Below are 11,198 nucleotides of genomic sequence, written 5' to 3'. Positions count from 1 at the left end.
CATCGAATAGGCAATCTTGTTACGCCAACTGAGCCATCCTGCCACCTGTTGGCAGCTCAGCGACAGCTCAGGCGCAGCATCACTGGCCCATGTGGGAATCAAACCGGTGGCCCTGTTGCTCAGAGCTCATGCTCTTAAGCCAACTCTTAACCAACTGAGCCACTCAGCCAGCCCCTGTATACATTTTTTTGGGCACCCTCTGTATATCTTGTTTCAGGAAAAATGGACACAGAACACTATGTCAAGTTACATCCTAATTAAGTTATTTAACTTCAAGGGTAAATGATCCTTCAGACTTTTAGGCAGGAAAAGCAAATCACTCAACTGGTCATCTGTTTATCCTGTTGCCAAATATTTCCAGCCTCTGAGTTTGGAGCACACAGCAGGAACCAGAATTGCACTTTCTGACCTTTTGTGGTTGTGTGGAGCCATGTGACTAGTTCTGGCCAATGCATTGTGAGCAGAAATGATTGTCTCTTTATTGCCAGGGTATTTAATTGCCAGTGAGAGAGCCTCCTCAGCACCCTTTGCCTCTCCCTTGGCAACCAGCAGTGTTCCATACTGGCAGCTTCATCAGCCGTGGTCCAAAGCTATAGTAAGAGCAAAATACAGAGGGTGCCAAAAAAAAATGTGTACACATTTTAATAAAGGAAAGAACTGTTAAAATTTTAATACTCAATGTACACTGATAACAAAAGATGAATGCAAGTCATGTGTATACATTTTTTTGGCATCCCCGGTATACAAGTGATAGGGTAAGTTATAAGAATGTTAGTTTCTGTTGATGGTATAGTGATGAGTATAGCTGCCTTCCAAGAATGTTAATTTTCTCATTTTTCATAATCCAATATAGATAAAATTGAAACATAGAGTTAAAAATTCCAACTTACGGGTGGTGAACACACAATACAATATACAAATGATGTATTATAGCATTGTACACTTGAAACATATAATTTTACTAACCAATGTCACCCCAATAAATTTAATACAAAATTTTAAAAATAGGAAAAAACAAAACAGAACAAAAAAATAAAATAAATTTTAAAAAAGAAAAAAAAAACTCCAACTTACTAAATTTTTTCATAATCTTAATTGGGTTCTTACAGAAACAATCTGATTAAAAATAATTAATCCAAGTTCATCTATTTTTTTCAGTTCTTTAGTTTTTTTCTTTTTCATTTTGATTTCATTGTCATGCAGATAATAAAATTAATATTATCCTATTTTTAGATTATATCTATTCTAGTGTCTGAATATGTATGTGTAGTACATTTTGTACATGAAGAGATATTTAGAAAAATGTCCTAATGTTAATTAATAGTAATTTCTAGGTAACTGAACTTTTAGGAATCTATGTGCTTTTTTGTTTTGTTTTTAACTTCTGTGTTTTTTGTACTTTATGATGTTTCCTGAATTATAAGCTGGGGGAAGGTGGGGGTGGGAGATGGATAATAGGAATAAGTGGAAATGGGCTGAAGTAGAGGGTTCAAGAAAAACCTTCAGATGGGTATTTGACAACCAGAGACCAAGTCCAGACGAGAATGATGAGGGTGACTTGTCCAAGGTCACACAGCTGGTAATTGGCAGAACTGGGACTCAAGCCCACTTGAATCCAAAAGAGTTCAATCTTAACCCCTAAACGTCACACTCCAACACATATCTCCTGAGCCTGGTCTCCCTCCCAGCATGCAGTGAGGCTGGCTAGCCCCATGCCACCTTCTATCCCAAACTCCCTCTTGTCAAGGCAGTTACTAAACAGCGCTCCTTTCTGGCAAAGGGAGTCAGAGGGGAGTAATGTGGATAGGACCGCCTCTGCCCTGCCCCTATGCTCACCTGAGGAGTCTTGCCCACAGGGTGCCAGGTGAATAGGTGAGGCGCCATTGACAACCACCTCCCCTATGAAGGGCGACAGGTGAATGGTCACTTGGATGTGGGTATGTGTATCTTTAGTCCTGGAGTTTCTTGTTTTTCAGCCACTTGGCACAGTCTCTTCCTCTGCCCTCCGATGTGAATCGCCCCCGAATTGACCTGATTGTGTTCGTGGTCAACCTTCACAGCAAATACAGGTGAGAGTGAGAATCCACAGGCATCCCAAACTCCTATAAAGGTTGCTGGGCTCAGGTGGACCTGGCTTAGGGGTGTGCTGGGACGGTGCCCTTACTAATGGGAAGGAGAGGAAGCAGGGAGAGGCTGCCTGGGGTTAATCTAGAGGGTGAGGAGGAAGTCAGTGGCCAGTGCAAGGTGTTTCAAAGACGCTGATGAATCCCAGCAGTGTCATCTGTCACTTAGCTAATGCTCTCTGAGGCCTACTCTATATCCCTGACAGCAGGCACAGAGATGAATGGAATAGACCCCTGCCCTCAACGTGCTCCTGGTCCGCTGGGGGAGGAGGCGAGCCTTTTGAACACAGAAGGAAGTGTTGGGCTGTGAGAGCCCAAACAAGACCTCTGACCCTTGGGACTGAGGTCAGGGTATACTTTCTGGTAGAGAAGGAGCTAGCCAGGTAAAGATGGGAGTGAGCAGAATGTTCCAGGTGAAGAGTTAATGTAAAGGGTTTAGTGTGTTTAGAGGACTATTAAGGCCTGTGCAAGGTCAGGAGGCCAGTCCAGTGTGGGACTGTGGCAGTGGCAGCATGAGTGCTAGTGATTGTTTGGGCCCCGCCTGGCCTCCCTGTGGTGCTGGCGTCCCTGCCGACAGGACTACAGCACAGAAGAAAGGTCTGCCCTCTCCCTCGTGGCGGCTGACTGAGGTTAGGCAGGGCACAGGGTCCAGCACAGAAACCAGCGCAGACACCTGGTCATGGTGCGGGTTAAAGGGAGGCTGTGGTAGAAACACCTGGGAACCCAGGGGCATCGAGACGCCAGATACATGTAGCATCAGAGTTAAGTCCAGACTCACCACCTGACTGGTTGCAACTAGTCAACAGTGACTTAGGCCCATGGCGGGGCTGAGTGAGGGCCGAGCTCTGCCGTGCTGGCCAGAGGGCCCTGGCTCAGCAGGCATGTTGCTCTCTGGGTGGGGCCTCTCTTCACCAGAAGGGACACGGGCTGGTCTCCGCGAGATCCTGTTCCGCAGCCACACTTAAGGGCGGGGCTCCCCTTGCCATTGGCCGTGTTCGTTCAGGCTGAAACCTTGGCTTGGGACACCTGACCAGGATGGCTTTTTGGCCAGGAGACAATAGATTCCTTCATCACTCACTCCGTGGACACCACTGAATGAAAGCCTTGTCCCGGAAGGTCAAGGTGCCCTTGTCTAAATACTGTAACTTCATTGGAAAGCAACTTGGCAATGCCCACATACACTTTAAAAGACATACTGTGATGCAGCCATCCTACTGCCCCACAGAAACATTTGCTTGGATGTGGAAGGAATGTGTAAACGAACGTTCATGCAGCTCCTTTGTAATGGCGCAGAACTGGAGACCACAGAAATGCCCGTCATTAGGAAACGGTGCAGCTATGTTCGTTCCAAAGACTATAATAGATGCATGGAACCCAACTAAACCCAACTAGATGCTATCACTGTCTATTCACATGTGAAAAAATCTAGAAGAATGACACCCTAAACTGTGGGCAGCAGTTACCTCTGCGGAGTTGACTGAAGGGTGGTGGTGAAGAGGGGGACTTTTTTGCTTATGCACCCATGTTTACTTTTTGATTATTTTGCAGGCTTGAGTCACTTTGTAATTAAAAGTAGTTTTGAAACAATGAAAGGATAAAGTATTCCTCTGGGGCAGTTTCCTTTCCCTCGCTCCTCTGGCCTCTGGGAAAGGCCGTGCCTTCTCTGTTGTAAGGTTTGTCCTCTGGTTTGTTTTCTGCCCTGGCCTGGCCACCCCCCCCCAGCCTTCAGAATGTGGAGAAGTCCTTGCACCATGTGGATGCCACCTTCTTCCTGGGGAAGGTGGGCTTCCTCGCCACAGGCGGTAAGTACACCCCTGTCCTGCTGCTGCCCACCCCCGACTGCAGGCAGCTGTGGTGGGCGCTGCCGCAGGCTCCTTGCTGAGGTGGCCTAGGTGATGGGAAGAACAGGGACTCAGACTCTGGTGTCTGATGTGTTGTCAGCCTTTCTGACAGTGCAGCCGAGCAGGTCCTTCTGCTGAGACCATGGCTTACAGTTGCCTGGTGGTTCCCTGCGGATCTGGAGTAAAATCCAAACTCCTGTAAAGGCACAGCGTGGTTTGCAGCTTGGCAGTTATCTCAATTTTATAGCTGAGAAAACTGTGGTTATGAGGTTAAGTAACTTTCCTAAGGCCCCATAGCTAAAAAGTGGTAGATTCATACCTAGATAGTCATATTCCTGAGCTATATGGCTTCCCGAGTACTTTCTTCCTCGTGTGGGTCTAGCTAACCCCTTTTGTCAGCATCCTGGGGGAAGCCCCCTGACCAGTCCTGCAGTCTGGCCCTCGGAGTACCCATCTTATGGGCCTCTGTCAGAGACTCCCCACCCGTCACCTACACCCATGGTGTGTCTGACCTGTCTGGCCCCGAGCTGAACTGCAAGCTCCTTTTGGGGAGGGCCTGGCACAGATTATTCTCCGTGAGCTGGTGAACAAATGAATGGCAGGTCATTTCTATATCGATTCACTGAGTCTGATGGTAACTCAGTGGGTTCGGAGCTGTTACGCTCCTCATTTTATAGATTCGGAAACTCCTGTTTTTGTAGAGCAGTGTCACAAAGCCCTCCCAGCCTCATTTTCTAATGTGATGATCTTGACTGCCCTGAAAAGAAGATAGAGCAGGGTTGTCACCCCACTGACTAGTCAGAAACCGAGGCCCAGGGAGGTGAAGTGAGGCACTTCGCCTGGTGCTCCCTAAACTGCAGCCATGAAGGTAGAGGTCAGCCCGCAGCACTCACGGTGGCTTCTTTGCAGCGGGGCAGGACAGCCACTGCAGCGTTCACCAGAACACCGTGCTGAAGCTGGCCCACACCTACCAGAGCCCCCTGCTCTTCTGCGACCTGGAGGTGAGGACACCCGTTGTGCGGGTGTGGGGGAAGGACAGTCAGCACACAGGCGTCGTGTCTGCAGTGCTTCTTAGAGGATCACTGAGTACCGAGTGGGGGTGTCCTGGTTTGAATCCTGGCGTTTCCACTCACTGGCTGACTTGGGTGGGTCCCCCTAAGCCTTGGGTACACAAACATGAAGTGGGGTGATGACATACATTTGTCTTGAGTACCACTTACCTGCCAGGTGCTAGCACTTGTTACCTTGCTTTTTGTTTTGTTTTCTCTCTATTTGTAAGTCTTGTATTGGTGGGTTTGTTAACATCTCGCTCTCCTGCGGGCGGCAGTGCCATGAGGCCTGGCATCCCTTCTGTCTCATTAACCGGTGTGTCCTCATGTCCCCGGCAGTCAGGATGCCCACTGCCTCCTTACCTCCCTTTTTGTAGGCTTTGTCCAGTCCCAGTCCGGGCAGGACACCCAGGAGGCAGCAGGAATGGATGTGGGTGGGTGTTGGGTGGATACTTGTGGTGTTGGTTCTGCCCTGACTGGCTTCTGTTGGTGTTTCTCTCTAATTGTGGGTGTACCAGACAGGTTTCTGTTTTGCTGCTAAGCTTTGCTCTTCAGCCTGTCCTTCTACACTATGAAACTACGGCCTTAGTACTAATGGCGTTCTGCTAACGGGTCCTCAACAGGAGTTGATGCTGCTCCCTCTGGGAGGTCTGCGGAGGGCTTCCAGGGCCCAGGCTGCCGCACCCATGCACCAGGCCTGCTCAGTTGGTTTCAGGGTCTGTTTATCGGTTTGGAGGTTCATTTTGAAGATTTGTGTCTCCGCAGTGTTCTGGCTCTTGCACCTGTTCCCAAAGGAAATGTGATGTAATGCAGAGAGAACTGAGTCGACAGGCGGTCTCTCACTACCATCCGACCAGGGGTTCTTACTCGGGGGCTGGAGACTGTAGAATTCAGGGGACCTGTGAACTTGGGCAAGAGAAAAAATTACAGCTTTTTTTTTGTTACTAACCTCTAAGTGAAATTTAGCATTATAACTATAGGCAAGAGATGTCGTTAGTATTAGCAGAATCTGACCATTGCCAATAGAAATGGCAGGTGTTGCCAGGTCACATGAGGACTGGGCCGGTGTCATTAGCCCAGCATTAGGCGGGCCCCAGATCTCGTCCATGCCTCATACAGATGCTCATACTGCTCTCTCACAGATGCGTTTTTCATATTGGATGACTTGTTTTAAGAACCCCTGACTAGACCAACGCTCTGATCTTACAGCTAAGAGGCCCGGGGCACGCCTGAAGTGCCTGCCCCGCCAGAAACCCATGACTCTGAGAAGAGGCGACTTGCCGACAGTCACATGCCTCATATGTAAGAGGTAGAGCCAGCAGGTTGTTACACCCATTGTAACCTGCTGACTGTGGCTTGAAACCAGTCACACATACACACCCCGCAATGCTGCCTTAGCCTTCTTACCTCTAAAGGAGAATCAATTTTTGCTCCACAGTTCAGCTGCATGTGGGTGGCCATATAGTGGGCCGTGGTGCCATTCTGTGTGTGGCCAGTAGGTGGCAGGCCATACCAGGTCCTGGGTTACCCTGGAGCCTGAGAACTCACCAGAAAAGGTGGTGGCAGGTTGTCTGTTTCAGCCAGCAGCAGGCCTGCTGAGAGCATAAACCTGGCATCTTTCAGACGAAGCGCCCAGTGTTTGGACCATCATCACTGCTCGTACCCGTGTTGTCCTGTTCAGGGCACTCTCTTCCACACAATCGAGTTGAAGCCGCTCCCTATTTTGAGACCTTTGCATGGCAGGCGTTATTGCCCATTGTACACATAAAGAAACCCACTAGGCGAGGTAGGGGATTCACCCAGTGAAATTATTTCCTAGCTCTGCTGACAGGGCCCTGTGCTGGTCCCTGAGAACACAAATGAGTCAGACCTTGGCCCTGCCCTCCCAGAATCCAGTGACAGAACGACATGTAGCCTACGCAGCAGAAAGATCTCTAGAGCTTTAGGAGCCTGGCAGTGGAACCAAGTCATTCCTTCCTGTAGGTGACAGAGGCAGTCGCGATGTGGTCAGACTTGGGTTGGGGCCACATCTCTGGAGTATGATGTGTGGCATGGGGAGGCCTGGCCAGAGGCACGAGGCAGCTGGCGAGCCTGAGTGAGAGCAGCAGCACGGAGGCATATTTCAGAGGATTTATTCGACAAATATTTCTACGTATCCACAGTGTGCCAAGTGCTGCTCTAGACACTAGAGATGCAGCATAGAACAAAACAGTTTAAAAAAAAATACCAGCTCTATTCTAGTAGAGGAAACAGACGTAGAATGTGTAACGTGTTAGCAAATGGGGCGTGACATGTTAGGTGATGGTAAAGCAGTAGGATTTACAGAGTGACAGGGGACAGAGTTCACTAAAAAAATGTGACCTTTAAGAAAAGTCTTAAAGGCAGTAAGAAGGCAAGCCGTGGAGGCTCTGGTGGAAAAGCACAGTAGGCAGGAGGAACAGCGAGTGCAAGGGCCCTGAGCTGGGGACTTGCCTGGTGTGTTCGAGGTCCCACAGGGACGCTTGGGTGGCCAGAGCAGAGCAAACAACGGACAGAGTAGTGGGAGATGAGTGACAGCGAGGCCAGATCAGCGGGGTCTTGTGGGTCGTCGTAAAGGCAGTGGCTTTTACTCTGAGTAAAACTGGAGCCACTGGAGGATGTGGGGTCAGGGAGGGACGTGGCCTGACTCGGGTTTTAAATGGATTCCTCCAGCTGTTGGGGGAAAGTATTGAGTTGTCGGAAAAGGCATGACATATTTTTTCTGTTTTTCGTTGCAAAAATACGTCATGACTTTTCCGACAACCGAATAGACTGAAGGGAAGCAAAGGCAGAAATAGGGAGATGGGTCCAGGGGCTATTTCTGGAAGCGTTAACAGTGGCCTAGACTCGGTGGGGTCTGGGGAAGAGGGAGAAGAGATGGTCTGCGGACTGGCTGTTTCGAGGGTGATGCCAACAGAATGTGCTGATGGCCTGGATCTGAGGCATGAGGATAAGGCGCCAAGGATGACTTGGGAGTTTCCGGACTTTGGCTGAGATGGGAACAAGCAGGTTTGGGGGACTCCCAGGGACTCTGTTTGGGACATGCTAAGTTAAGGTGTCTATTAGGTGTCTACACAGACATTAAGTAGGGAGCTGATGTGTCTGACATTCAGAGGAAAGGTCTGCAGATATAATTTGGGAGTTAAATGGTTTTAGAGCCATTGAACTGGATGAGGTCCCCTAGGGAGTGAGTGTGGGGAGAAGAGGTACAAAGGCCCTGGGGCTTCCAGCATTTAGATGTTGGACAAAGAAGAGGGAGCAGCCTGTGAGGTGGAGGAAAAGGTGGCCGAGTGTGGGGTCCTGGGAGCCAGGGAGAAAAAGCATTTCAAGGAAGGATGGAGGGGCTGCGGCGGATCCTGCTGAGACAAGAATCTTGGTGAGAATGAGCCTAGTGTGATGAGGACAGAGGAAGTGACAAGTGACAAATGGTGGGAGTAAGGAGGACTTGAGGATGCCCCAGTCTCTAGTTTGGGCGACTGGGCGGACAGTGACGCACCCCCTTCCCCAGTTACGGAGGGAGCAGAGGAAGGAGGAGGTGCTTCTGAGCCCCGAGGACATCTGGGCATCACTGTCTGTCCTTCAACAAACATTTATGGAGCGCCTCTTATTTGCTTGGCACTATCTGGCATCAAGCCCTAGAACAGCCTTGGTACCCCTTCCGAACGCGATAGCTCCTCGGGCCCAGTGGCCCTTCCTAAGCTCTGATAAAGAAGCTCTTTGTTGATGGCATCTCCCTGTCCCCAGGGAGGGCCACTCTCTGCCCACCCCTCCTTTCGTCCCTGTTAGGGTCCTTCTCAGACCCCTCTGCCTCCTGGGCATTGGTTGGGACTGGGCCTGGTTCAGATCCCAGCTCTGTGGTCACTAACTGTGTGACTCTAGACAGTTGACCTAACCTGGCCAGCCCTGTTGCTGAGCCTTTGTTTCCTCTGGAATAGGGATCATCGTGTCTGGTGTTTCTGGAGGGCGTTTGAAGGACTCCACAAGCTGAGGTGGTTGGAAGCTGCTTAGTGAAGTGTGCCGTGGACGAGGGCATGGCTGTGATGGGCTGTGGTGCGCTGAGCTGTCCCCAGCCCCCCTCGGGCAGACTGTGTGGTGACTGAGTAAGGGGAGCAGGGTTGCCGCTGGGCTGCTGCCTCACCGCTGCTCTCTGCTCTTCCTCTGCAGGTGGAAAGCTTCCGAGCCACCATGGCGCAGCGCCTGGTACGCATGCTGCAGATCTGCGCTGGTCACGTGCCGGGCATCTCGGCCCTGAACCTGCTGTCGCTGATGCGCAGCTCAGAGAACCCCTTCCTGGAGGACCTGTGAGGCCGTGGGGCTGCCCTGCCCACGGCCTGATCCCTGGTCGTCGGGACCATTCACTGTTGCTGAAGACCAAGTCAGGGCTTGACAGGCCCTGGGTCAGTGGTCACCTCCCTGCAGGACCCAAACTCCTCTGTGCTCCAGCCGGCAGTGCTTGGGACGGAGGAGCCCAGCTGGTGGGACCCGCTCACTCCCGCAGAGCCCTGTGTCTTTATCCATCTGACGCGTTCCATCTCCACTTAAGACTTCATTTGAACAAAGGGCCTGTGGCTAAAAACAGTTGGAAAATCATTGGTCTCATGCACCACTTTGATTTTGCTGATGAACTGACTCAGAGCAATTAGGAGTGGGGTGGGGGAGGGGCACTTGGCGCCCATGAGCTCCATCTGATTCCACGACCGACCGGGCTTTGCCGTTCTTAGAGAACCTGGTTGTTGCCTCTTGGAGCCTCAGTTTTCCCAGGTCAAAGTGAAGAACGTTATACTTTGTCTTGTGGGGACTGAATGAAATGACAGGTGAAGTGTCCGATTTATCAGGTGTTACCCCCTGCGTTTGCTTGTATGTTGATGGTTTCATCATAAGTTAATACCTCACACAGTGCCAGGTAAGCACTCAGTGAACAGTGACTATTATTTAAAATTACACAGAGCTAAGTTCAAAAACCGGCGTGAATCCAGGATTACACTGAATTCGTGTTTGTGAGAATTAAGTGAGAGAAGCTGGCGGAGGGCTGGTTTCCGGGTTGGCGGTGACAGGCTGTGCGCTGACCTTTGCCTTCTCCCTCAGGTCTAATTAGAGGTTGTGAAAGTGGCAGGATTGGAACCCAGAAATTCTGTCAGCCGGCTGGGGGCCCCTGCTGCTCCCCTGTGGCCTGCTGGGCACATCGGAGCTTGCGGGGGTGAATGGGAGGTCTGGTGGGAGGAACCTCAGGAAGAAAGCCAGGGCCTGCTCCTTGGAGTATGACAGTGCCTCCCCACCCCCACCCTGCTTGTGCCAGGGCCTACCCTCCTTCCTCAGGTGTCAGGACGGTCCCCGCTTGACGGCCTGGGCAGCACAGGGCCTCTCAGCTTGACGTCACCATCACAGCTGGAGCCCACGGTCTTCACTGAGGGATGGGCCCACTTGAAACTCGTTAGGGGCATCATAAGGGCAGGCCCTGCCTTTCTCCTCTCCGTGGCTTCCTCCCAGAGCCTGGCCCGCGCCCCACCCCTAGTTCTCAGTAAGGTTTTAGACACCTGGCGGTCTTTGAGGCAACCTTACAACCTTGCTGAGCCCCTCAGCTGCATACGATGTTGAGGTCCCAAGTGTCACCAGACGTCGGCAGGGCACTTCACGCTCTACAGAACTCTTGTCACACAGCCACTCCTGCCGTCCTCCCAGCAGACCTGAGGTTGATAATGTTTCCCCATTTCACAGTTAATGAAACTGAGACTGTTGTAATCAGGTGTGTCCACAGTCACATAGCTGACCGGTGACAGAGCCAGCCTCTAGTCCCAGTCCTCTGCTTTTCCCCTCCGGTTTTCTTATGCACCTGATCGTTGAACAAAGGCTTGGGCAGCTCTTAGGGGATCCCTGAGCTGGGAGCACAGAAGTGCCAGAGAAAGCAGCTGTCTGGAAGGGCAGTAGTCTCTTCAAGCAGCGCTCCCGCGTGTTGGGTTCTGCACCCCAGGACTGGACTGCTAGGTATCCACTAGTGCAGCAGGGAGCCTTGGAGGAGAGGGTGGTGAGCAGGGTAGGAGCACGCCTGCGGCCGGCTCAAGGAACTCCCTCAGCCTCTGGGAAGGAGGCCAGCCTCTGCTGAGGTTGGGGGAGTCCATGGTTAAAGAAAGGCAGGAGGTGAGAGGTAAAAGTGTGCATTGGTCTCGGGG

At 51.1% G+C, this 11,198-nt stretch overlaps 1 protein-coding gene across 3 annotated transcripts in view; it reads left to right on the top strand.

Annotated features, from left to right (window-relative positions):
- CENPM (centromere protein M) overlaps window positions 1-10,009 on the top strand; it is a 12,044-nt gene extending 2,035 nt beyond the window's left edge. For 2 of the 3 annotated variants that reach the window (XM_019633879.1, XM_019633878.1), the window contains 3 exons: window positions 1,977-2,069; window positions 3,846-3,925; window positions 9,196-10,009. In XM_019633879.1, coding sequence (XP_019489424.1) covers window positions 1,977-2,069; window positions 3,846-3,925; window positions 9,196-9,674 — 652 coding nt within the window. In that variant the 3' untranslated portion in view covers window positions 9,675-10,009. Of the gene's footprint in view, window positions 1-1,976; window positions 2,070-3,845; window positions 3,926-4,873; window positions 4,966-9,195 lie in introns of all 3 variants that reach the window. The other variant, XM_019633880.1, reaches the window with a different exon arrangement.
- Window positions 10,010-11,198: the final 1,189 nt, after the last annotated feature.

This window comes from Hipposideros armiger, unplaced genomic scaffold (assembly GCF_001890085.2).
Source record: "Hipposideros armiger isolate ML-2016 unplaced genomic scaffold, ASM189008v1 scaffold_1430, whole genome shotgun sequence".
NCBI lineage: Eukaryota > Metazoa > Chordata > Mammalia > Chiroptera > Hipposideridae > Hipposideros > Hipposideros armiger.
This window is presented reverse-complemented; position numbering and strand designations above follow the sequence as displayed.